General features: G+C 38.3%; 1 protein-coding gene across 1 annotated transcript in view; it reads right to left on the reverse strand.

Moving 5' to 3' along the window:
- Positions 1 to 931: 931 nt before the first annotated feature.
- The window catches only part of VPS13D (vacuolar protein sorting 13 homolog D (S. cerevisiae)), a 109988-nt gene continuing 84248 nt past the window's right edge, over positions 932 to 26671 (reverse strand). The window contains exons 67-70 of the mRNA XM_010577296.1: positions 25281 to 25476; positions 7244 to 7375; positions 2229 to 2469; positions 932 to 1413 (exon numbers count right to left, since the gene is read on the reverse strand). Of these exons, the coding sequence (XP_010575598.1) occupies positions 1282 to 1413; positions 2229 to 2469; positions 7244 to 7375; positions 25281 to 25476 (701 nt within the window). The 3' untranslated portion in view covers positions 932 to 1281. The remainder of the gene's footprint in view (positions 1414 to 2228; positions 2470 to 7243; positions 7376 to 25280; positions 25477 to 26671) is intronic.

Below are 26671 nucleotides of genomic sequence, written 5' to 3' on the forward strand. Positions count from 1 at the left end.
GTGGTCTCCTTACTTTTAGTCAAAGGTTTACGAAGTAACACTTTTAGAACATAGGTTATTCAGCAGTTTCAGTAAAGTTCTATATTCACACATAAACCTTGCATGGCAAAATGCCGTAGTGCATGCAGCCATTCAGCACAGTTGCTGAGCTATCTCAAGGGAGCAAACATGAAAATGAGATCTCCTAGTTTCTGTGAATAAAGGTTTGTAAGTACACTCCTTCCTCAATTTTCAGCTTGGTTAAAGTTGATGAGACAAATACTGATTTGATGTACAACATTTGAAAAAGCATGTTGTTTTTATTATTTCAAGAAGTTTAATTTTGAAGAGGTTGTTGTTAAGACAAATAATGCAGTGATTTCCTCTCCTCCCAGCATTTCCAATGCTAGCAGAAGTCCACACTAACTGGCCAACTATACACGCTTACTCAGTCTGAGTGAAGGAAAGAACTTTAAACTTGTTTTCCATTTCCAAGGCCACTCACTTAACTTTAAAAACAACTTAGAAGCAGGGGCCTTCAGAGATACAGACTTTGCTAGGTTTGAGTGCTGTATTCAGAACAGAATCAGCTACTTGTTTTCTAATATTTTGGAAATGTAATTGAATTAGTGAGTCCTCACTGCAATATTTAACAGAATGCAATTATTTTTGTTAAAAATGAGGATGAAATTTCAGCGGAACACTAGGTATGCCTACATTTAGCTGTACTAGTGATTTAAGAAAAAACCAAAACCAACCCCAACGAACAACCCCGAACAATGCACCCTGATCACAGTGTTAAAGCTCCAAAATACAGGATGTCTGTGCTCCAACAACAGCTACAATTAAATCCTAATATTTTTTTTTTTTAAACTTTCATCTACATTCCTGGACTGTGAAAAATCAGCTTCTTCAAGGAAAAAAAGGAGAGAGAATGGCTAGGTTCAGGTAGTGCAGTGAGACTCAGTATAGCTCCTTTAATTTCTTTACACAGTAAACAGACTTCTGTTTATACCAACACCCCAGTCTGTACTTTCTTATTTACATGAAACACTTTTACATATGTACATGTTAGCAAAATACAGGGCTTCTCCCAGAACCAAATGCATTTCAGCTATATGTTTGTTACACAACTAATGCTTAAAAAAAAAAAAAAAGCCCACCTTGTTTTCTTATGCACAATGATTCCATTTAGCTAAAAACTAAAATTATTTCCTTCCCACGTAGTACTTTCTCTAGTTACAGAATACCATTGGCTCCAGGCTGATACTTGCAATTCACTCTGGCAGTAAGGAAGAGGTTTCAAGAGTCCAGCTCTAATTGTTCTTGATTTTCACTGAGTCTTAACATAAGCTGTTGTTCGTAATAAAGGCTCTTTGCATAGTTTATTTCTTGAGATAGCTTTACTGCAAGAACTTCAGATTTCACTTTCACCTGCAAAAAGAAATGTGATTTTTCTTAATGTGGTACTGCTGTCATCTAAAGCAGAATGTATTTGTTTGTTATCATTTCACTAACTGAAAGGATTAGCTTTGAAGTCTCCTGTAAGGAACAGAAATGTTTCAGTGAAGATTTCTTCTCAGTGCTGAGGCTGAAATAAAGAAGTGAGAGGAGGAGGGACAGGTAAAGAGAGACAGTTATTTTAGGATGAGAACAGAAACATCTTGCAATATTTGAAGTTACTTCCTTTGCTTCCCCTCCTACCTTTTATCTGGTTTATCTGTTTGGAATGTAAACTCACTTGGGTCAGGGGTGAGCTTATAACCTTGCCTGTAAAACAGACCCCCGAGCAACTACTGTAATGAAGCAAAAAAACCCTCTAATGGGTTTTACAAGTGAGAGTTCTGATAAACTTTTACATGCATGACAGAAATACTCTTTCCAATCTTAGATACCTTGCAGTAAAAAAAATACCATGTATAGGATGAGAAGACTAGAATAAATAGAACTTAAGTTTCATGTATGCATTGTAAAGTTAAAAGCCTTTCTCAGGTAAATACACATTTCCTACTGTAACGTTACTGCCTGCCAGAGTATTTTAGGTTTTGCCTTCAGCTTTTCTCAGGAGTTTAGGGAGCAAGTTCTATTGTCACCTAAGCCTTTTCTGCAGCAGCTATTTTCACTGCTGACAGAACAAAGTTTTCACTGTTACGCAGCACAGGGAACGGAACACTAATAACTACAACACTTTCAGCACCAGGACACGCATAAAGGGGAAAAGAATGAAACAATAGGTGCTAGATCCTTACCATCGGTTTTTGTTGTGATGGGCCTGGCATTGCTACACCACTACTTGTATTAACAGCTTTCTTCGTCAACTGTATATACATGTTCCCGTGGTCTTTTGAAACAAGGCAGTGGTAGAGATCATCATACTTGACTTCTAGGAAGATGGCCTCGCGATCTGTGTAATCACCACTCTTGAGGAAATAAACAGCTTTTGATGAAATGAGAACGCAATAGCTGTCTATGTTTTCCACTGCTATGAAGCTGCAAAAAAGAAAAAAAGAAAAATTATTCACTTGAATCTAAAAATAGTAAACTAACAAATGTCTTCACCTGTTACGTTTTGAGTGACCTTTAGAAGTCTTTCAGAAAAATTAATAGTGTAACACATACAATTCATCTGTATTTAATTTAAACTGTTCTAAAAATTAAGCTGATGAAGTACCCTCTCACCCAGTTAAAAAAGATCATGCTGTAAATCAAATATTAGTGCTAAATGCCTGGCTTCTAGCTTTGGACATTAAAAGGGCATATAAAAATATCCTTTAACAAGGCTTAAGAAGAGTAATTTCCTTGCATTGGAACACCACACGTCCTAATACTTGTTTAATTTTAAGTTCAGTTCCATTGCTGATATATGAAAGGTTTGCAGACATTTTTGACAAGAGCATTATCCTACTACACACTGTAAACCTACTGTGCCTTCTTTTACCACACACCTCCCTTGCCTTTGAAAACAAAAAGTTTAACCTGCTGCCTGGATCAGTAGCTAGAAAAGAGAAATTAGCTGTTTAACACAGGGGTGAAAGGTTAAGCAGCAAGCAGGTTTCCCCAGAGAGATTAGTCTGAGTGATGAATAGTAGAGGTAGAAAGAGTGAGTTAAGAATATTGAGAATTACGATGGCTTAAAAGGTTGATGGGTAAAAAATAGCAGTAAGGAATGCCAAAGTGAAGTAAGATATTTTACACAGAAACACTTCTCCCCCACTTCTGATTTACTACTGAAATGAACCTCATTAGTGGTTTTCTTAAAATGCTGAAAAACTCAGAAAATTAAATACAAAATCCTATCTAAGAAAAGGTGCTAAATAGAGTAATTATGCTCTGTTAACAACCAGCAGCAGTAGAAGCGTATCTGTAAAACTATGATTCTCAAGCTCTCAGGTAGGTTCGAAATTACTGTTTTCTGAACGATTGCTTGTACAAATGCGTCTGCTGGTGTCCTAATACATCCTGCAAAATACTCCACTGTCTCTGAAATCAAGGAAAATTGTCAGTCCTGAGAGTTTTTGGTAGATCAGAAAAGCTTACCGTCTCCAACACCACTGTCAGCTCTACCATTTAAGTAACACTTTGCACAAATACTCTTGAGCTATATGCAAATAAACCCATAGCTATAAATAGAATTTTAATAACCAAAAATATTTCACGAGGTCAGATCACTGTTTCTTTTTATAAAAGAATAAAAAAGAATATAAAAGAATAGTTCCAGTAATTTTCTATTAATAGTCCTCTGAAAGATGGTATTCTGCACTGAACTTGTCTTTTCTCTGCCCTGTGCCTCCTAGCCATGTCAGCTGACAAATGCTCTTGCTTCCATAAACTTGAGAAAGGCATACATGCTTACTCAAGTTAACAGCTTACATTTTTGTTTAAGTAAGTGCTAAAAAGAGCACAGCCATCCTATTAAAAAAAAGGCCTGCAATGCACTTTGCCCAGCTCTAACCTTGGGTGAAACTACAGGATAGGATAATTGAATTGTGTTCCTTTAAGTAAAACAATTGGACAAAAATGTGTATTTCAGCTTCAGAAAACCTAGGTGAAAGACAATGTTAACAGTTACTGAAACTAGCAATTGCCTCTCAGTTTTCCATCAGAGTTCAAACACTTCAGGGTAAGGTTTTGTCTTTGAAATAAGTTAATTAGGATGGAGAGGAATATTTTTTATGAAGTGTCATAGAAAACAATTTTAAAATAGAGCAGCATTATAGCCTGCAGAATAATAGCCTTTTTGCTTAGAACAGGCACATAAAAGCAAGTACAGTATTTTACAGAGACCCTAGCTTTGACTCAGGTCAGACTTCCACTAGAAGCGGAACCAGAGGAAACTTGCTGGCACACTGGCTTTCTTTGCTGCTTTTCCAGCGGGGAAAGAAGATTAGAAGGCAATTATCAGAAACCCCTAATACTGTGGCACTGTCCTTTGCAATTGTCACAGCAAAGTTGAGAAACTTGAGAAGGTTTTGTACACCCACAAAAGCAGAACAGCTGTTTTCCTGATGTATGGTATTACAGCCCGCTGTATGGGGGCATCCATGGAGAGAACTGAAGGACTAAAAGCTACTGTAAAGTTCAGTGGAAGCAATTAGGTAATCAGACTACAGGTTTGTATTTTCTGCACAAGAACAACAGATTATATATCTTAATTTTCCATACAAGATTTTTACTGGTGTCATGTATGTATTTTGAGGAATGGAAAGAGAGGACAGTGATTTAATGGTGAAGCAAAGAAACATTAGCTAATTTGTAGTTCAAGCTCTACATTTTGTTCTAAGTTTGAGTCATGCATCATTACCCATTTTCTCTTGCCAAGTGTTACTTTCTTCTCAGTGTCTAGTTCTCAAAATGGGTATTTAACCTTTTAAGATACTACTTGAAGGTACTACTTTTTTTTTAGACCCATACTTCTACACTATTAAAAAGATCTCAAATTAATAAAATGAAAAATTAAATGAAACATGATCCAGTAGAACAAAGTAGAAGCAACCAGATCTCTGGAGAATTTGTGGGTTTTTTAACAACATCAGGAAGTAATTACACAATATTTTCCAGAAGTGAAACAGTGAGCCTAACTGGAAAAAAATGTGGAAACATTTAGTTAGAACAGTAGAGCAAGGTATTAAACCCCCTTTTATGGGTTTAACTCTGAAGGAAAATATGCAAATAATCAGGTCTTTAAATGTGTTTCTGATTATGATACTAGGATAAAAGTCAGAGGCATAATTTTGCACTTATTTTCCATGACAAGAAACACTGTTTTCTTGTTGAATGATGTTCCTAATGGTGAAAGTCACAGTGAATGAACAGTGTGACTTGACAAAAGCCCACTGATCTGCTTATGGGGTACACTTGGAAAAAGCTGACAATATTTTGGTCACAAATTGCTCTCTTTCAATTCTCCCTAAGAGCCAGACTGCATATGGATAAAGGCCCTTAAATGAGATGAAAACGGGATAACAAGAGCGTAAGATCACAGGGCCACAAGCAAGTGGCAGAATACAAACTTCCTTACAGGCAACCGAGGGTAGATCCTAGAGTGGTACATGGCTTTCAGAGCCTGATCATTGACACTGGTGAAATTAAGATACCCTGCTGAATTGGTACCTCCCTCTACAAGCTTCACCATCAGCCATTTTAACTGCTTTGCCTTGGCAGATACTCTTGATGGGTGGTAGATGCAAAACACAGTATCTTACACTCTCCACTGAAAACAGCTGTTCAGGTAACTGGTAGAGATTGGGTTAAGTAATGAATTATGTCTTAAGACCCCAATCCAACAAACTGACACCTCCTGTAGAATCATAGCATTCTTTAGGTCAGAAAAAACCTTTAAGATCGTAGAATCATTTAGGTTGGAAAAGACCTTCAAGATCATCGAGTCCAACCATCAACCATGCCCACTAAACCACGTTCTGAAGTGCCTTGTCTACATGCTTTTTGAGTACCTCCGGGGATGGTGACTCCACCACTTCGCTGGGCAGCCTGTTCGAATACCTGACAACCCTTTCAGTAAAGAAATTTTTCCTAATATCCAACCTAAACTTCCCTTGCTGCAACTTGAGGCCATTTCGTCTCGTCCCATCTCCAGCCACCTGACAGAAGAGACCAGCACCCCCTCACTACAACCCCCTTTCAGGTAGTTGTAGAGAGTGATAAGGTCTCCCCTCAGCCTGCTTTTCTCCAGGTTCCCTCAGCCGCTCTTCATAAGACTTGTGCTCTAGACCCTTCACCAGCTTCACTGCCCTTCTTTGGACACGCTCCAGCACCTCAATGGCTTTCTTGTAGCGAGGGGCCCAAAACTGAATACAGTATTAAAGGTGTGGCCTCACCAGTGCTGAGTTTCAGGGGCAGAAACAAATGTACAGCTATCTTTCCATGCGTTCACTCTGTATCCATTTTTTTTCATGCTCTCAAACCTGACCACTAGTAACATTTATACACTGTTTTCACTTGCTTTCATGAACCCATATCCAGGGCATTCAAACATAGATGTCCTTTAGTGATTCAAATTATTCAGTATTGACTTTTCTGGAGAAAAATACATTTTGCAGGTTATTTTGGTCATTAATTGTTAACAGCCATAGCTTAGGAATAACATGTACCACAGGCATCCAAGTTAGCTTCTCTCAAATCTAAACCAGAGCCACCTCAGAGTGCCTGTCAGTGGTCGTTCACATATTGCTGTCACGGAATCACTAGCCACTCCCTAGGCTTTGGGCTGTGAGAAATGGTAGATAAGGGACAGATAAGGGAAGAGATACTAGTTCTGCCTGTATGGATGTTACAGAGGAAGACGACTATAGGCTTTAAACATGCACTTGTTTTATCAATGCACATGGAGGGTTGGACATGTATGTTAAATGGATTATTGATTACTTAGAAACTTACTAAGATTTCATCTTTTGTAATGATTGAAGGCAATCAGGGACATTAATAGGAGCCGGAGTCAACAGACCAAGGCTCCAGTTCTTCCACAGCCTGTGTGTGATGTGTGATCAATGGCAGTTAGCAACAAGTGAACCAAAGGAGCCCTGTGGCACCTGTAATGATGTTTGTCTATGACCAGCAGACAGGCCACTTTGTAAGTCATCAGGTACTCATGCTGTGCTACTAATTGGTACCATAAGAAAACAAACAAAATGTATGTTCATGCATGTGTGTGTATATAAAACAGTTTTAGTCCCTCTTCCCCAAAGACATGAAGATACAATGGCAGCAAACAGAACTACTTAAAGTAACTGCTTAAGTCAGTACTTACAACTCATCTTGGATGTTGTCAGTCAGTTTGAACAGCTGTTCTTGTCCTTCCGCTTGACTTTCTAAATAGCGGGGCAAGAGCCCTTGAGGTCCTCTACAGCAGCGTGGCTTCCTCACTCTCTCTGCTTGTGTCCTACATGCAAAATGGATGCAGAAAAATGACTTAGTGCAACAGCAGCGCTTTTCCTTCCACTTAAACCTGTCAGCACACAAAGTTTTATTTGAAGTATGAGGAGTAACAAAGCCTTTAAAAACACAAGGTCTTCACAAATACAGCATACAGATTCTCTAATACTTGCTCTGGAAGACATGGTGTCTATTCATACGGTTTTACATGTCAAAGAAACATCTCCCAGTTTTCTTCTACAATTAAGGGGCAATGTGCTAAATTAACAGTAAGAAGCAGCCTGAACTGAGGATACTGTCTGTGATTTTGGGATCTATTTACCAGCAGAGTTTTACTGATTTGACTGTTTCTTCTCACCTCTCTACAGAAAATAAGACTGCATCAGCCTAGATAGAGCTCACATTGATGGACAGTGTCAGTAGTTTGAAAATTGAAGGGTTACAGAAATAGGAACACGCAGTTAAGACAAGACAAAAGAAAAATCCATGGTTAGATAGAGTCTCCATAGTAAGATTTAGCATACTTTACCTTTCTTGAGCGTCTATTAAAAAATGACAATAATAAAAAAGACACGTGTGGCCTAACAGACATCAGAGGTTGATACTGGCCACAGTGCTAAAGAACTGCATGCTTGGTTCCTCCCTTAGCAGTATTTTGTTAAAAAATAATATTCTGAATTCCGTTAAGCTTTTGGAACGCCCTACCCCTGAAGAATTGTGTTACAGGCTGCCTAGCCCTGCTTTATTCTCTGTCCTTTCCCAACAGCATCACTCTGGGTCTGCTGCATGCTTTTTCATATCTCTTTCAGGCTACTGCTGTTACTAATTTTCCAAGCCAAATACACCATTTGTGATTAGTACTCTCCACTTCCCATCTTGACTCTTTGTAAAGATCCTGTACAATGAACTGCTTCTATCCTTTTTGATCAAAAGACAGGAAAAAAATCCCATGTAACAACGCGTTTTCTTTTTAAGCTGCTTGGCAATAGCACACAAGAGTACTTGCCTTCTAAACTTTACTTTCTGCAGATGTTTTCTCTGGAGCCTTGTTCCTCCGTTACCTTTCCCTTTCACCAGTCCTGTCCCAGACTTGAAACCCATGCACCCTTTTAAAACTCTTTTTTCCTTCAAGTCTTTGACATCCTGGCCTTTTAATGTTGACAGACATACTTTTTTTTTGTCCCTTCCCTTCTTGGCTGCACTAAATGTTACTAGAATAGAATCTCTTACATGTTATTCATGACTTAGTATCATCTTTGCTGCTCTCCCATTGGGTGATTGGCCTCTCGGTGTGCTTTGGCTAGTGTTGCTCTGTCTGGTATCAACAATGTATTTTGCATACAAGGTATAGAAGCCAAAGATAACTTGCTTTCCAGCACAGCAGAGAAAAACATCAGCCAATTTATATTTTTAATATATGATGACTAGCTGGTAAGTTCTGATTTTGTTCATGAGATTATTACATCCCTGGACCTGCATAACAAATTACTGAGGCTCAGAAGTACTGCTTGTCACTGCTCCTCTTTGAGAGAAACTTCAGAAGACAAAAAGCTCTTGACTTCACTTCAGCTGAACTATGGTTATGTGAAGATGGAAAGTCAGTTTGTCAGCAGGAAGGATGAAACGAAGAGTAGAAATTCTCCAACTAAAAGAATGTGAAACAGAGCAGGGGCTTAAGAAACCTTAACAAATGTTATCGTTAAAAGTGCCAGTAAAACGTTAACAGTCAAATACTCAGTTTTACTTCTGCTGACAGATGTTCTCACTGCTTTACCTGTCCTGCTGCCCTGCTTTCACTTTTGGTTAGACATTCATTAGTTAATTACAGTGTTACGCATCCAAGCTAAAAAATGCCAGTATGAAAATTGGAATTTGCTACATAAAGGTAGTTTGTTTTCCTCATCTACAAAAAGTGCAATGTCTTAAAACTGTATTCTTCCATTGGTAGCATTTCTCCGAATCAGAATAACCTAAACACTAGGTAAAGAGACGACTTCCACAACCTATATATGACTTAAAATTATTCCACTGAATAACAGCTGCGTACAGCAGTCAGAACTTCACTATTAAATACTATGACTCTGGAGCAAGTCGCCTCTCCTGCCTGTTAGATTTTTTAGATATAAACAGGATTCATCTGTACCAGGTACAGCTGTATGACAGTATTATTATCTTTCTGAACTTACACCAGGTGAACAAATAAGTGCCTGTTTTTACATATTAGATTCTTACAAAGTAGTAAACAGAAGTATGCGTTCGTCTTCATGAAATACAAAATGTTGAGGCAAAGTTAAATTAAAGGGTTCCAACCAGTGTAATTCACATCTTGCTGCTTGTCCTACTTCCTAACTTCCAAAAGCAGTAAAATGGCAAAATTTCACTTAACCAGGAAACCCCCATTGGCTGTTAAACCTCTCTACAGCACCCGTAACTTCTATTGACAAGTTTAAAGAGTGAATGTCTGAAGCATAATGTAGTTTTTAATTAACGACTGGCCAATCAATAACTTTTTACTGAGACACCTTCCTATTATGCATTCAGGAAAGTTAGATAACCATCCATATGGGAGTGAACAACACCACTGCATAATGGTTTTTAGATTAACCATCTTTCAGATAAACGTTCAACTGTGCTATTTTCTCTAATACTCTGTAGTACCGTGAGAAGAGGTATCTAAGTATTGCAAGGAAGACTGCTGTAAAAATGAGGAAAGAATAGGGCCTTTTAATCAGACCTATTCCATAGAAACATCAGTGAACACTGGGTTAGAAGCAGGTCTGGCTTAGAAGCAGGTCAGAGATAAAGTACTATTACTACAAAAGTACTAGGCACCACAATGAATTTCTGGAAGACTTGGCAATTTTCGAGTTGTGGGTTCGGTTGTGGTTGGTTTTAGGCTTTGTTTTTGTTTTTAAATGGAGGAAGTACAGTCCTTACTGTCTTCACTGCTCCTCTGTGCTAAAATGTTCATCCTGGTTATAAAAGATAATTCTCGTCTCGGTGTTAAGAAGGTCAGCTGCTTTTCAACTAAGTGCCACTAGTGCTAGCATAAGTTGCACTGATTTAGTCCATCACCCCTTGGCAAACTGGTCTGTTTGGTCTGGACAGCTAAAAACATTCCACACAACTTGATTTTTTTAATCTAAAAATTTGTTCTACTGTCTCAAGTTACATTCTGTAAATAATAAGCAACACTGATGAAATACAAAAAGCTGAAGATTTTTAAAGCAGAATCAACGGTGGTGTGCCCACATCTGTGTTACATTAAACATGCACTCAACAGATTTGCTGATTCTTTTTTAATAAGCACACAAAGGCAATACAAGACAGAAATGCCCTCACGTCTACTAGTCACAGCAGGGAAGAGTGCTGCTGAATGAAGACACAAAGAGATTGGAAATGGTGTCAGAAGGTTGAGGCACACACTCCGGTTCTTCACTGTTCAGACAAAGCTGAACACTGGAGAATCTCATTTCAGATGACTGTGTGCACACTAAAAACAGTTAACAGTGTTAATTGGTTGGCTTTTGCTTAACAGTTCACAGAATTCTTGTGATTCAGTTGACCAGTTTTAAGCCAGAAGTTTTGTAATCAAACAGATCACCAACCCACTGATGTAAGGAAGTTGTTCCGGTATTAGTGGTGATCATTACTTGCCAACTTACATTGAAAAAACTCTTCAAGAGACCTGTGTTTTACAGAATTACTTATCCTTGTTCGTTCACTGCATGTTCGCCCCTCTCAGGTTTACATTATCAGGTACATAGATGTGATTTTTGCTGAGGTCCATAAGTATACAGTGGTTTTGAGAACAGTAACTGTTACTCATCTTTGAGTGTCTTTTAGACTTAAAAAAATCTCCTTGAAGTGTACCTAGATTGCTTTCACAAAAACATTAAAAAAAATAAAAAATCAGAAGGTATCAAACTTTGTACATCAATAGATGATAGTCTATGAAAACAAAACATTGCACTTCTAAAATTATATACAAATTTACATCTTTCAGATTCCTCAGTATCACACCCGGAATAATTACTCAGAATAAAACAACTTTAGGAAATTTAGCAACTTCTCCTGATAGAAAAACAGCAACAAGGAAAAACCCTATGACTGACACAGTAATCACTACAACTTTTCATTTAAAATGTGTATCTGTGGAATTTCTGATCTGTCTTCTTGGTAAGCGAGCAGCACTGGCAACTACAAATCTGTTCAAAAAGCCCAACTTGAGCATGTGTACAGATTTTGATCTATAATGGGAAGAGTGCAAGGCCACCCCAATTCCTGCACAGACACCAGTGCAAGGAGATGCAATTCTGGCATCCGAAACCAGTATGTAACGGAGGAGGCTCTTCACAGAGATTTCACCTGCTGTACTGCCTGCCTGTCACCAAAACCCCAGGTCCATTCTCGCTGACAAACACTGGCGTGCAAATTAGCCATGTAAGTCCTCCAGAGAGATCTCTCTGGCCACAGGGCTCTCCCCCACACTCTCGAGTAACAATTCTCTTCAGCTAGACCTAGTTCTTGCTGCCAAAACCTCCAGCAACTGTCATCAGCGTGTCGCATTCATAAAGGTGTTCCAATTTAACAACCTCATCATTCCAACCCATTTAAAGCAGTAACTTACTGGTTCTGGTATAGCTCAAATTCTGTCAGTGTTTCCATTGTAAACTTGTTTTTTCAGGTTTGCATAAAGTTTATTGATAAAAGTCTGCTCTGGGCTGTAACTTGGCACACTGACTTTCAGCCTGGGAACAATTTTTATCCCCTTGAAATAATTATAAAACAACCTTAGTTCAAACAAAGGAAAATTGGCAGGTAATATAAGCCTATGAAACAATTCAATTGCTGCTAGTATTTTGAAGAAATAATATCAAACCTGTTACTTACTTGGCTCTGGAAAAAGTCTGCTTCATAAATACAGGGCTTTGTCTAAGGAGGCTTTAGTGCATTTCAGACATTAAGAAGTGACCTAATCTGATAAACTCAAGGAGGAATAGCCTTACATATTCTATCATAAAATATGCCACAACTAAAATACCTGCTCGAGTTGCTCAAGTTCAGTACTGAATTGCACCTGCAGCCTTCCGTAAGCATCATCATCCCATGCACCTAATTTCCACACAACACAGAACGAAGACAGTACTTGGCTTATAGACGTGTAATGGGAGGACACAGTGTAAAGCATACCCCAAAGTGCTGGAATGAATTAAAATCTAAATAAACAATGTATACCTTAGAAATTAACCTAAAAGTTCAGCCATCACAGCAACAAACTACAGATGATGCAGTCGTACCACAGGATCATGAGGATTAACAAATGAAAAACATTTCTGATATGGTCTGTATTTTGTATCGCACCTTTGCAAAATACTAAAAATCCACTATTTCTGTGATTCTTTCCTCACTGATGGAACTTTGAACTTTGTTTCAAATGTTGAACCCTTGCAATAAGCAGGAATGTCCCCTGGCATTTACTGATCATAAAGGGACAGACAGCATTATTTTTCATGTGCCAGTTCTCTGTGTCTGAGAACATTAAATGACTTGGGCCTAATTTCAGAAAAATCTATGGCAATCTAGATTTCATGTTCCGTTGTGACTCTGCTGGCAGAAGGTAATGCCGTGTTTCAAACGGTAAGTACAGTTGCCTCCTTCCCAGTGTTGGCCTTTGGGGGTGCAGTTCCCAACAGGCAGATAATTTTTTGAAGACTGGATGCCTGAACCCAGAGATCTGGCACAGCTCTGTGATGGAATTCATTCACCGATTCAGAGACAGATGCTTTTAAGGTGTGTTAAAAATGCACACGCAGTGCAGTCAGTCTGAGTGTTGGATTTGGCATTAGAATGTCTCAGTTAGATGCAAGAATGTGTAAAATCATGAGCCAGACAGCTCCCTGCTGACTGCATATCTGAGGAAGCTTATATGCACCGTTTATTCCAGCAAATGCATGGAATATATTGTGCTTGTTAAATGTGTTCCCAAAATGCTAGTTTCAGGCAGAAACATGCAAATAAATGGTGCCTAGGGTTAAAACCTCCCACTTACAGTCAAATCCCTCCTCTTTTCAGGGATCTACCAGCTCAGATGCTGCAGACCTTTATCTGACCCAGTATACTTCTAGGAGAACTACAGCATGCTGAAGAAGCAACCGTTTATCATGTAGGCTATTCCTGCCAACTTCTTGGAGATGTAGCTCTTCTCCCCCTTTCGCCTTTCTTTTGTATACAAGGTCAAAACAAAATTGAAAACTATTCATTGGGTTTATGATTGTATACAACCTCTTCAGGCTCCAAGTTCAAAAGGAAGTGAGAAGAGCTTAATTAAGACATCAAGATTCACTTTAAAACCAGCAGAGCAGCAGATGTACTCACCAAAATGGCACATTCTTATGACATCTATATTACAAATCCAAGATCTGCATAAGGTGGGTGTGCTTGCATACTAAACACCACCATGGCACTTACACCAGTCATACTCTGTGCATCAAGCAGTGTTCAACCTTCAGCACTTGCTCCACCTCTGACTATAATAGCTGTGCAGCAAACGAACAGTTTTTCAAGCACTTTGATATCATCAAGCTTTAGAAGTTAACAAAATGTAACACTGCCATCTCAGTTTCCAATTTCTCCCAGAGTCTTCCTGTACTGATCACAGGGTGATGACTAGAGTTGTCACCTTAAATTTCCTGTCTCTCCAATGTGTTGAAAAATGCTCCCATTCACCTTCTGATTCAATGTAAAAGATACAGTTCTTAGCAGGGATTTCTTGCAAACACCTATCTGAAAAACATGGAACTGAGCATGCCTTAGTGAAGATTAAAGTGCCCAGGGCCATAAAGTTACTCTGCCTCAGAGCACATGGCGAGGTCTTAAAACTTCTGAACACTGTCTGCTGACAGGTAGGGCAGTGCAGTAGATGGAGCATTAGTCTTGTTTCTGTGCTCATGTTTATAATGGTCCCATCAAAAACCATCAGTGCTGGCCAAGCAATGGCCATTTGTTGTAAATGCAAACATGGTCGCTGTATTTAAGTGTAACAGAAATGTTTCCATATTGTACTCCTACCTTTCCGGGAAAGCAAATCTACTTCAGGAAAGAAAGCAAAGCAGGGGCCCCTGCCCAGCACCAGGACATTAACTGCTAGGTGTACATGAAGAGCTGTGTGAAATGAACTGTGATGACTGTATGTGTTTTCTCTTCAGACCCTGCTTTATATACTTTTCTGTTAGTACAACTAGGGCTGCAACAGGCACGGCGAAGTCTTCTAGCACAAACTTCACCTAACGAAAAGCTACTCATTGATTTTTCAATTTAGCAGTTGCAAGAACAATTCACATCAACTGGCTGTACTTACAAAACTGATAAAGAGACTTCCACATGTTAACAGCAACATTAGGTGAAAAAATTATCTATAAAAATACCAGCCACATGCTAAATGAGGTGACATCAAGGCAATAAATAGCTCCATCTGTATGAAAGAGTTTGTAGAACAACCCAGAAGACATCTCTGAACAAAAAAGTAACTATGGATAAAGTAGTACTGCAAAAAAAAGTGGGCTGGAGGATTTTTTTGTTTAAGGAAAAAAAAAGAAAAAAATCAGTTTTACATATTTTTCTCCCATCACTTTATAAATCTGCTGCACATTAGAAATCAGACACACATGTATTTTTTCCAAGTAAAGAAAGTTGAAGGTTTACATTTTTAACAGCAATGTGACTATTTCTGAATGGCAGCAGTATATATTACATGCAGTGTGAGAGGGTTAAACAGGACAGCCTCAACTCTTTATAAACTTTTGCCCTCTGGATATGTACTCATTGGCTGCTGTACAAGACTTGAGCTGTATTACACGCCTTAACGATATGGTTCAACTGTCGGTCAGGCTCGGGGCCTGGCAATAGGCCAGACCGCAATCAATGGGACACAAACCTCCCCCTTTCAGATCATCACGAAGGCTCATATTATCTCCTTTTTGTCGTGCTGGTTAAATTTATGGAGCAGAACCCCGAAGCTGCATTCCTTGGCTTGGGCCGGCCCACGCGGGCCTCCCTTTGTTTGGTACTGTAAGCGAGGCGTGCTTTGGAGGATTGCAGGGTTGTTAGTTCAGGCACTGACTGTTTGCTCATGACTGAAATGAAAAGAGTTCAGTGGAAGGGCAAAAGGACAGCACAAGTGTAAAACCCCATCCCAGCAGGCCCTGGGCTCCCATCTACAGACTCCGGACTAGGACTGCACAGAAAACCTTGCTGTTAATGACAAAGGAAAAAAATCTGTCTAGTAACAGGTAAACAGCCGAGCAGTACGTTCGCACATACCTTGCCGCAAGGTCCCTTGCTTTCAAGTAAGCCTGTAATTACCACATAAATATGAACCTCAACTAATCTGGCTTAAAACACTGCTTAGAAGTGGTATTAGTTTTAAAGCAACGGTGTATCTTTTAATTTGAAAATAAAACCTGTCAGTACAAACAGTACTACCTGTCCAGCTGCATGGTTTAATATTTGTACCATTTTAAACATGCGGAGTAACCCCAGAGAACCTGATGCTGTGATATTTATGCTTGGGAGGAGGACCTAGCAAGTAATTCTAGTAAGGCACAAAACTACTGGGAAAACAGTATCTAGAAAGAATTTTCATTTTGTATATATAACGGGCACTTCCTACATCTTTGTATCTGGTCTCAGAATGGCTAAAAGTCCACTTTTGGGTATGCTCAGATACTCTCTACTCAAAGCTTTATTACTGTGGTAATTAAAGACCACTTCTTGATACAGGTCACGAAATTAAGGATGTAAAGAAACCTTTAACGTGATCTCAAGGCAAAACCATGTGGAGTGAAAGCAAATGGAAAGACAACTTGAAAGACGGTATTCCAAATACACACAGGAAAATAAATACATACACGGAAAACCACCAGGACTCGTAATGATTAGGCATGCAATATAAAGTACCCGCATACTCATTCTTCGGTACAGAAAATACCTGTGCTTACCTTCATCGCTATGAAGACTAGTAAAAGTTATTCCCAGAAAGCTGCCCTAGACCTACTGTACCAGACTTCACCCCTTTGGCACAACAAGCAGATGTTTCAGGACATGAGATCATACAGCCGCTGCACTGGCGAGCAGTTCATGCCATCTGTGCTTTAGAAATAAGTAAATAAACAAATGCTATATTCCTATTGCACTACACCAGTTTCATCTTTCCTACTATTTTTATGAACTGAAAATACTAAGTAAGAGGGCCAAAAGTTATTATAAAAACCCACAGAATGTGTATTAAATTTTTTTGAATTCTGGGGATCAAGTCTGACTGGTTTAATGCAGTCTGATGATTTGTCCTGGTACATTCCAGCAGACACGTCTGTTTTGAATAAAGCTTTTGTTCGTTTCTGGTGCGCGTACGCTTTCAACTTATCCCACCTAATTCTAAGCAAGTAGATTTGTGAATGGAAATTGTGAATACTTTATTGCCTGGTCTTCGATGACTCTTTAGTTTGTTCTGCTGATGCTAACACACGAATGCAATTTTTTACTTTTTCAAAGTCTCTCCAGTTCCATTCTAGGCCATACCATTGCAGACTAGTTACATCTGCAGCTCTCTGTAATTGTTTCAACCCAAGAAAACTATTACATAGAATACACTGAAACAGCAGCAGCATTTAGCAGAGTGTTTTCTGAGTAAGAAAGGATCTAAAAAACACGTGAATACCAGAAAACAGGAAATGTACAACTCAGTAAAAGGCATTCCTTCTACTTTTTGGCCTTGGTGTCCAAAAGCTTTTGCTGAAATATAAGATAATTAGACAAAACATGCAGGCTCTAGAAATACAAGTATTTCCTAAGGAAATAAAATTTTCCTTTTAGTTAATAGCTAAATACTATAGTGGGCACACAGTATAAGAATTCCATTTTGTGGAACAAATGCAGTCCTCTTAATTGTAACGTAAAGTGTAAGTAGTAGAATAAATCTGGTAAATCCAACAAAGGATTTATCAGCTCTTTTCAGAAGGAAATTCGTAATTGCTTATATTTCTGATGGACTATGCCAGGCCTACACGACCATGAACATTAGTTACCTATTGCAAATGTCTGCCTGTCCCAACAAGATCTTAGCAGCTTCCCCATGCCTTCGTAAGTGTTGCATTTGGAAGTGAGCAAGTGGTGTACCCATGATGTCCTTGTTCAGCCATCTCTCTTTTTGTACCAGACTAGCCTAATACAACAGAATGCCTCTTCCTCACAAACTTGCACCAAATCTTCCAAACCAGTTACTGTACGCAATGAAATTGAGCTTAATCTGGTTTCTGTTCTGAACCCAGCCGTAGCAGCAGTCTTTTGTTTAATGCAAAACCTGTGCAAGTTTCCCTCCATGCATTACCATTTAACCAGTGATGCAAACACACTTGCCTCTAGTTGTAACTTACCAAGGCACTAGTAAGTATTTTGGGTTTGTGGAGACTATCACAGTAAGAACTCTGTATTCATTCATCTTTTTGAAATTATTTGTTGCTAATAATGAATGGACATTTAAAGAAAAATGTAATTCCACATTTTGTGCTTGGCTAACTACTCAGCATTATTCACTTTAATGCTTTCCATTTTCACTCCTCTGTCCTCCCCTCGCAACATTCCCTGCCAGTGCATCTGTCCTTTTCTGTCCCTTAACCAACAGTCTGAATGCATCCAGGGTATCTTTCTGCCCGCAAGTGTCAAGTTAAACACTAATATTTTAGTGGAGAATCTTTTACTTACAAAATAGATGCTGGTATTTAGAATGACAGGTCAGTCCCTCATAAAGTCTCCCTTTTTCACGTTAACAGACATGTTACCAATGGTGAACCCAGTGACCACAGAGTTTTAAACTAGGCTTTTCTTCAGTTTTAACAGTAGGAATACATTCTGTCATGGAAAAGCAAAAAGGCTTTAAACAAAAAGAGTTACACAAGTTTTAACTAAAGGTTTAGCACTCCCTCTTGGAATTTAAACCATCTACAACTTCTTTGCTAATGTGTAGGGTGCATAAAAAAACAGAATTAAAATGCAAAGGGGAGCTCTAATGAACAGCCTCAGCAACTGTAACCCTTGGCCTTCAAAAAGTGTTTTTTTACAAATAAGCAAGCTGTTTGTTTCAGGTTTTCCTATCTCAGACCCTGCTACTCAAAGTCTAACTCGTAAGCTCCAAAGGCCAATCAGATGTAATATGTGTAAAATATAAGACCTGTATGATTAAACATTGCCTAATGCAAGCCAGTAATTGCTTATTTTTTTCTAAAATCTCCTATTACTTAAAAACATTCATATACAGCAGATGTGAAAGTAACCACATATATACAGTATTAATGAAGTATTATGTTGCTGCTGTAGGTCTAAACGCTGTGGGTTCTTTCTTCCACGCTTTCCAGATAGTTAAATTGAGTCAAGTTCAAAAAAGGGGACAGAGACAACCAACTGTAAAGACAACTGATTAAACAAATGTTCCAAATATAAATGGTATCTAGTAATGCAGACACCTAGCAATAACCTCCTGGAAACAGTATTCAGACATAAAGCAAGGTATTTGCAGTAATGCAGAAAAAGGCATTATAGTTCAGTTTTACAGCAGGTACCGATTTATGTCCATTCAACCCTCTAAAAAGGAAACGGAGAGGGATATGTTAGCACAGAGTTTGGATTCTCCAAGTCATCTGGACTTCTCTTGGGTGCTAAGCAGCTAACAGTGCTTTCCTACAGTGAACAATGTATTATTCTGGAAATTGACATTATTATACTTGTGGCTCTAGAATTACAGACTGCAATAAAATATGATTAAGCAAACTGAATGTTTTAAAGGTTCATCTTTTACTATATCCTGTGGATTATGAAAATCACAGAAACTACATGCATCAGAGTTATTTCCTTCAACTATGCATAGCAAATTCTGCTTTACTGTGGAGAATAGAGGCTGTGCTCCAAAGTAATTGTCCTTCAGTGGGAAGGCAAAGGGAAAAAGCTGTGAGATGCCCAGCCTGTCAGTCCTGGACTCCTCCTCCTGGAGGAGGGCATGAAAAAAAAGAAAAAGAAAAAAAATCTGTCCCTGCCCATATTTCTTTCTAACACACAGAAGGTCTTGGGCTTAACTCTACTATACTTTATTTCTTAAGTCAGATCACTTTGAAAATTATATTTTTATTTCTTGAAATAGTAAGTTTTATTAATTAAAGACTGACTTGTTTAGGATTAGTCACTGTATGAGTATGTAGAGATTCAGAAGTGCAGTGAAGCGTGGGATGGCAGTGCACTCCATCCTCAATTCTCACGATTTTAGGCACTCCGGAAGAGTAACCACATGCCTCAACTGCTTGAATTCCTGCCACAGAGCTTTAAAGGGAGGTAGACTGGTGAAGCAAATATGCAAAGCAGTCTTGACAGGATTCCACTCACAGTCAAATATAATCATTACTTGAGACTTTTCTGACAAAAAGCCCTATTCGTTTGTTGATGTACAGCATGCGAGACATTTCTGTGTAGTCTAGGAAAGACTGCACTTTTTTGTAATCTCAGTCATTCCTTTGGAAAATAATTCTGGGTAAGGGCAAGAAAAAAAAAAAATCATTCTTGCAGAAAGCTGTAGAAAAGAAAACCATAGTCACAACTACAAGCCAGAAGTGTCTCATGGCAGTAAGAAGCATTCTTTGAATAGGCAAAAAGAACAGATAACCATTTTCTGTTAATTCTTAAGGGTAGCTTCATTTATTTAGAAATCATTTTAGGTCTTACATAGTGGATTATTGTCTCTTTCTAGTTAAGAAACTAAAATAGCTGAGGTGCATTTTCAGGAAAAAACCTAAGGTTTCAAGATGAAATTATCCATACTGAAGAGGTACAGGGCTGCAGTTTGAAAGACCTACTCCCTGCGCCTCCCCCCCCCCCAGTCTACATTCACTTACACAACAAGCAAGAGTAGACATCTGAAAAACAGAATAGGATCTCTAGCAGAACTGCACAAAGTTACCACTGGTAAATTAACACCTGACAGAAGAATACTGAGCAGGTGAGACTGGTAACAGAAAATGATTAATGCAAGGAGAAGCGTCTGCTGAGGTGCTGCAAAATGTGTGGGCACAAAACCAGGCTTGCTTAACTTCAAGGATCTAGTAAAAGCAGCATGTAAAATTATATTTGGAGAGGACAAACTAAGAGGCGTTTAAAACTCCAGTGAGGACAGTGAAGTACTAAAGAACCTGAAGAGGTCAGAAATATGGCAGGAAATGAAATGGGATTCAACCTAGAAAATTGCAACCTGGTTCATCTGGGGGAAAATAATCCAGAACACAAATATTAAACGACGAGGAGATATTTGCAAAGCAGTAAAATAAAACAAAACATAAAAAAAAAACCTCTTGAGGGAAAACAGCAAGCAGAAAACTGTATATCAATTTGCAATGTGATATGGCAGTAAAACCAGCCAACACAATTTTGGATGACTTGCAGAGCACAGCTTGTCACAGAACAGGGATATGACGGTCCTTCTTCACACAATACTGATGGGAACTTACAGACTGGGGGGATTTCAGAGTAACTCAACAACTGCAATGGAAGAATCTGGATAAACTAATGACAGAAGAATGTAAACCCATAAAATCAAGTTCAGCAGTGACTGAAGATGGGAGGTAGGGCTAACACTGAGGAAACCCAATGTCTACAGCCATTTAACAGGGTGCCACAGGAGTAAAATGGACAAATGTGCTCAAAAGAAAACAGATCATCTGAGAAAACAGTTCATTATAAAGACCTGTTAACCCACTGGGAAAAAAGAGGAAAGAGGATATGAAGGAAATCACACTGCCCAAGTCATCTACAGATCAGACCGATAAATCAGCTAAACTGTCCTGTATGCAACACTTCAAGATTTACACAACACAATGAATACTAGCCAATAAATACATTTTCTCTCTGGCTTCTAGGGAGATCTTAGGAAGGGCCTACCAGGAGAAGAATAACGTCTCGTTCACCAGAGTTGTGGCCCATATGTGACTGACATCACTGTAAGGATTCTTGAAGTCAGATCTAGATCAAGTCCAAGGTCAGGACAAAATCTGGGACACATACAGAGGTGTTAAGGTGCAGGCAATATTTATGTTTAGAACTTGAGAACCTGGAGAATATGCTCTTTGCAGTATATTAGCTGAGTTGGCATTCCATACAATTAGGTACATGTATTCTACCTCTTCTCAGTGTGATACTCATGCTCTCAAGTCTACTGCTTTTGACCTTACAATCAAAATCATAGCTAACAGAGATGGACGCACAAAGGCAAAAAAAAAAAAAAAAAAAAAAAAAAAAAAAATTAAAATTAAAATCACCTGCTGTTGACATGGTCTCAGACTTTGCAACCTCACTGCAGATTTCCGACTGATGGCATGAAAGTGGTGAACAAAAGAACAACTAGCACAGGCTGCTTCTTTCCAAGTTAAATACATTGAAAAGAATGAAATATTTACGTAAGAATTTTCTGTGACCATTAATGGCTTGCCAATCTCAAACTATTCTTAACTAATATAGTCTAGTTCCCCAACAGAATTAGAATTGGATAGGTCATGAAGTTATCTCCTTACTTCCAAGTTTCACATTGCAACTATCAGAAAAGAACACAAACGCTTGCAGCAGCAGTTCAAGAATAATCTTAAACTTGCACTGACCTGGCAGAAGCCTGAGAGCAAGCCATAATGGCAGTTTCCTGCACTACTTGTTAAGTTAGACACACATCTAAATATAAATGTTCTTTATTTGTGCTGCACTAGGACTTAAAACACGTTTCTAGGAGAGAGCTTTCCAAGCACAGAGACATAACAGCTTTCCTGTTTTGAACTGGTCTTTAAAACTTTTGGCAGAATATGACAAATATGGAAATAATCAGAACTCTTGTATGTGACACTAGAGTACTTGGAACACATAAAAAACACTCAAAAAAAGGTATCAAGTCACAGGCATTAACTGTTTATAAATTAGATGTATGCTGCATTGTCAACAACTATTTTATGCTCTCCTCTGCATTACAATTTAAAAGTATTAAGGCAGCATTATTAATGAATAACAAGCATAATGAATTATATGATTACATAATAAGTTACAAGATTAGCTTTAAAAAAGTCCAGCTTAAAGTCCGATTAAAAAAAAATATTTTCTTGTACTTTAAACACATCACCTTTTAAACTACCACCATAAGCTATAAAGCCATCGTCTGCATCTCAGCCATGTTACTTTGGCTCCATGTTCCAAACGCGTGGTTTGTGCTAGCTGCAGGAGTCCCAATACAAATCAGTACATTTTGAAGCCAAAAGAGACTTCCGTCCATGTAGCATGATCACAGTAACACAAGGTACAGAGTCTTCCTCAGTGTTCTATTCAGTTCAGTAACGTTGCTGGAATTAGACTATGCCTTTTAGGAAAACCTACAACCTCAATTACGATTCTTCCATCTCGCTTAAAACTGATCCAATGGTTAAAGTCTGGCGCAGCTTAAATTCAGGGCTTTTAAAATATTCAACCATGTAATTAGAGAATTGCAAGGGGCCTATAATTTATGGTTATGTATCATGCTATTTAAATGCAACTGTAATTAACTGGTTGACTCAACTTTGCACCACTACTGGAAACTTGCACATACACTGTCAGTCTCAAGATAAGGTCAACGTGGCTCTTACCATGCTTATTAACTCACATTCTTCAGTTGTTCACAACTACACTTGAGATCAGTTACTGCCATAAACTTACATTCATTAGGGTTAGCTGTTTTTGTGTATTTAGCTTGGGAGAGTCTACATGGCCCAGCATGCTTAAACAGAATATTCAACTGGAGCCAGCATCTTGCATTTGGAACACTGTTCTACTTTGATTCCAAACCACACATATTTGAACAGTTAACAAATGCGGCAGGGGGATATTGGTACACAGCAGTCTAAAAAAATGTACAAATCCTTTGCTGTTGTTGTTGTTTTGTTTTGTTTTTTTAATACCCCCCCAAAAGAACAATTTGGTTGCTTCATTATATAAGCACATTAAAAAAAAATCCCTTACCAAAGAAAACATGAGTGCAAGGTTGCTTATAGGTGGTGGTGGTGTTTTTGGGGGGTTTTCCCCTCCTGCATTGTCTACATATTCTAAGTACATTTGTTTATCTAAAAAAAAAGTTTTGATCAGATTTTGTAGACTGGAGAAGTGTAGTAATTGAGAAAGGTTTTTCTTCCCCACCTTGTAGAAGGTTGCTGGGTCAAACTTTTTGCAGAGTGTGTGTAGACACAAAAATAATTTCAGAGTGCTTTTTTATGACAATAGTATTTCAGAATCCCGTGGAAGCAAAAATCTGGTTCAGGTCATCTGTTTTACCCTCATCTCTTAACTGACAGTTAACAAGTTAAAGGGAAGTATGTCACATAGGCAAAGAGAAGCTAGAGATAAGGTTGGTTGGAGGCCCTCCCTTTCCCAGTTGCTCTCTAGTTTGTCAACTGTTGATAACATAATCACTACTGTCTACAGGCTGTATCTCATAGAAGTATGTCAAAACATGAATTTTAAGTGTATGTGTATCTTCAAACAAACTAGAATAAAACCACAGCTCAGCTAGTAAGACAACTAACAGTATAGCCAGCTGTGTTTCTCCCCACCTTTAAATAAATAAATCAATCTGTACAGTCACAAAATTAAGACACATACAAGCAAAACAGTAGATGTGTTTTCTCAGGGATGCACTTAAGAGTTCTTACGTAATTCTGTGTATGCACACGTACTTACCAAATTGTCATCCCTGACCTCTGCGTTTTACAAATCAAGCTAAGTACCAGATACATAAGATAGATACATGTAAACACTTCCATTCTCACAACAAAGTACACCTAGGTTCATTCTTCAAAGTTTCCTGCACCTCACTTGCACTTCATCAAGCTCATTCTTTATTGAAACACTGATGGTAGACACTTCAGGATTCCAAGCGTGGCACAATAAAACACAGGAAATGGAAAAGCCAAATGGGAAGACAAAACCCAACATTTTGCAAACATTTTTCTCTAAGCTTTCTGACAATAAAGTTTACTTCGGGTTTTCTTTCACTTCTTCAGCATGCAGGATCTCATGTACATACAAAAGGACTTCTTGGCATAGCACTAGCGTATAAAGCAAACTCCTAGCCAGAAAAAGTAAAAAGAATCTTCTCTTGGAGCAGCGTTTTTAGAACTTAGCCCTTCCCTCTTCCACAGTCATAGTCAGTGCTAATGAACATTCATTTACTTTAAACATAATCATCATTATTTTGTAGAGACCACATTACGCTAGTAACTGAACACAGGAAAGAAGCCAAAGCATCTGTCCTCATGTGCTGACAATTCATATCCACATATGTATGGGTAAACAAATAAGCATGTGGACTTAAGGGCATATATCCACACTTTATGTGAGAACTATTGTACCAAATGAAAATTAGAAGATAATGACACTATGTTGATGCCAGAACTCTTCAAACCTTTGAAGAGTTGTTTTTCCACACAGACATATGGAAGCTGGAGGTAGAGCAGGGAGAAGAACTCTTCCATTTCAACTCTGTGTAAGGATTCCATGGCAGAAGTTTAATCTCGTTACATATAGCCTTTTAAAAATTTTGCTTTAATCTAATGCTGTAGCTTAATAATTCCTGTTTTATGTTGTAGCTTTTCTGTGCAAATTTCACTCTTGTTATAGTATCAACAAATGCCATCTATTAAAGAAAAAGCAAATTGAATGAAATGGGCTACATCACTAATAATAGCTCATAGTAAATTTGATTAAATTATTGTTCCATTGGGTAAGGAAAGATAATCAGATCAGAAATTGCAGCAGGCATTAATACACATTTTTACAGTATTACTGATCAGAAATATAAACTGCTTACTGACCTGGGGCCACTTAGAGTTGCAGTGTCCCTCACTGCCTGTGCAGTTTCCGATGCGAAATCCAGAGCTCCAGCCACAGGTTTGGTTACTGTGCCAACCAGCCCTTTCCCAAGGCCTGATATGAAACCACTGACACCTCCTTCAGTTTTCACACCTTCAACTGTTGAAGTTATTACACTTGTCAATCCTCCAATGATACCTAGCAAAGACAAGAACAGCAAAGTAGGCCAGAAGTATTGCCTCTCAAAATTGTAGAACCTTGTCACAGCCGATTCTGTCTGCCTAAATGATTAACTGTCAAGCTTGACAGAAATGTACTGTGCATTTAATAATACAAAACCTGTTTCAAAACCGATTATGATAGCAAGTAACTTTATACTTTGTATATGTAGTATACATACACACACATATGCACAGACAATATCCCACAGAAAAAGATTTAATTCATTATTAAATATGTATTAAAAAAAAAAATATTTCCATAGTGTTTTGATTTCCCAGCTGTATTTACACAAACAGTCCTCATCTCTTCCTAAGGTGAAGTGGTTACTTATAATGTGACAAAATTCTATTACCAGAAAAGCTTTTACAGTTTGAGACAGAAAACAGGTAAGTGCATTTCTCCATTGGAAAAAGTCAATTATTTTAAACTGGCTTTGTGTGATTTTAACCATGATGCTGCGAACAGACATTTCTGTGCCTGTTTCCATTGCTGAGAATCTGAATGCTCTGGAGAAATCAAGAACCTGCTGAAGCTTCTACAGACTTGGAGTAGTTCGTTATTATCTGAGAACATGCTTTACAGATCTCACATCTCCACCATAAGAAAAATCACAATTTTTAGTGAACTGGCTTGAGTACTCATTTAAAAATGCTTCCCACCATTTGGCTCATCAGCTTTTGGCAGCCAGGTACTCTATTCAAGGTCTGTAATTGAAGTACAGACCAGGCAGCATCTTAACTTCCAAACTCGAGAAGTACAAAGTATTTAAATTACTTCTCTTGAGTAACTATAGTTTATGGTTAATTCCTACATTTCAACAGATAGAATTGAACAGTTATTTGCTTTTTTGAAAAAAACAAAAAACAAAAAAACCCCAAACCCTGAGTGGGAAGCATTTAAAAACTCAACAGAATTAAGACTAAAACAGTCCCGCTAATTACTGGATAATACAACACAATGAAGTGCTTTTATAATTGAGTTTTCAGCAGACACACACATTTCAGACTTCCTGCATTTCTACCAACATAATTTGTATCAGACTTTACAGCACACTGGTGTGAGAGAACCCCTCTCATGATCCATTTAAATACCTACAGTGTCTCTTTATGACAAAAGTCCAGCATAAAGACTTTTGCTCAGCACAGAAAAGATTGCTGTTTCAGTGAAAGCC

Source organism: Haliaeetus leucocephalus, unplaced genomic scaffold, assembly GCF_000737465.1.
Source record: "Haliaeetus leucocephalus isolate CR32 unplaced genomic scaffold, Haliaeetus_leucocephalus-4.0 Scaffold556, whole genome shotgun sequence".
NCBI classification, from domain to species: Eukaryota; Metazoa; Chordata; class Aves; order Accipitriformes; family Accipitridae; genus Haliaeetus; species Haliaeetus leucocephalus.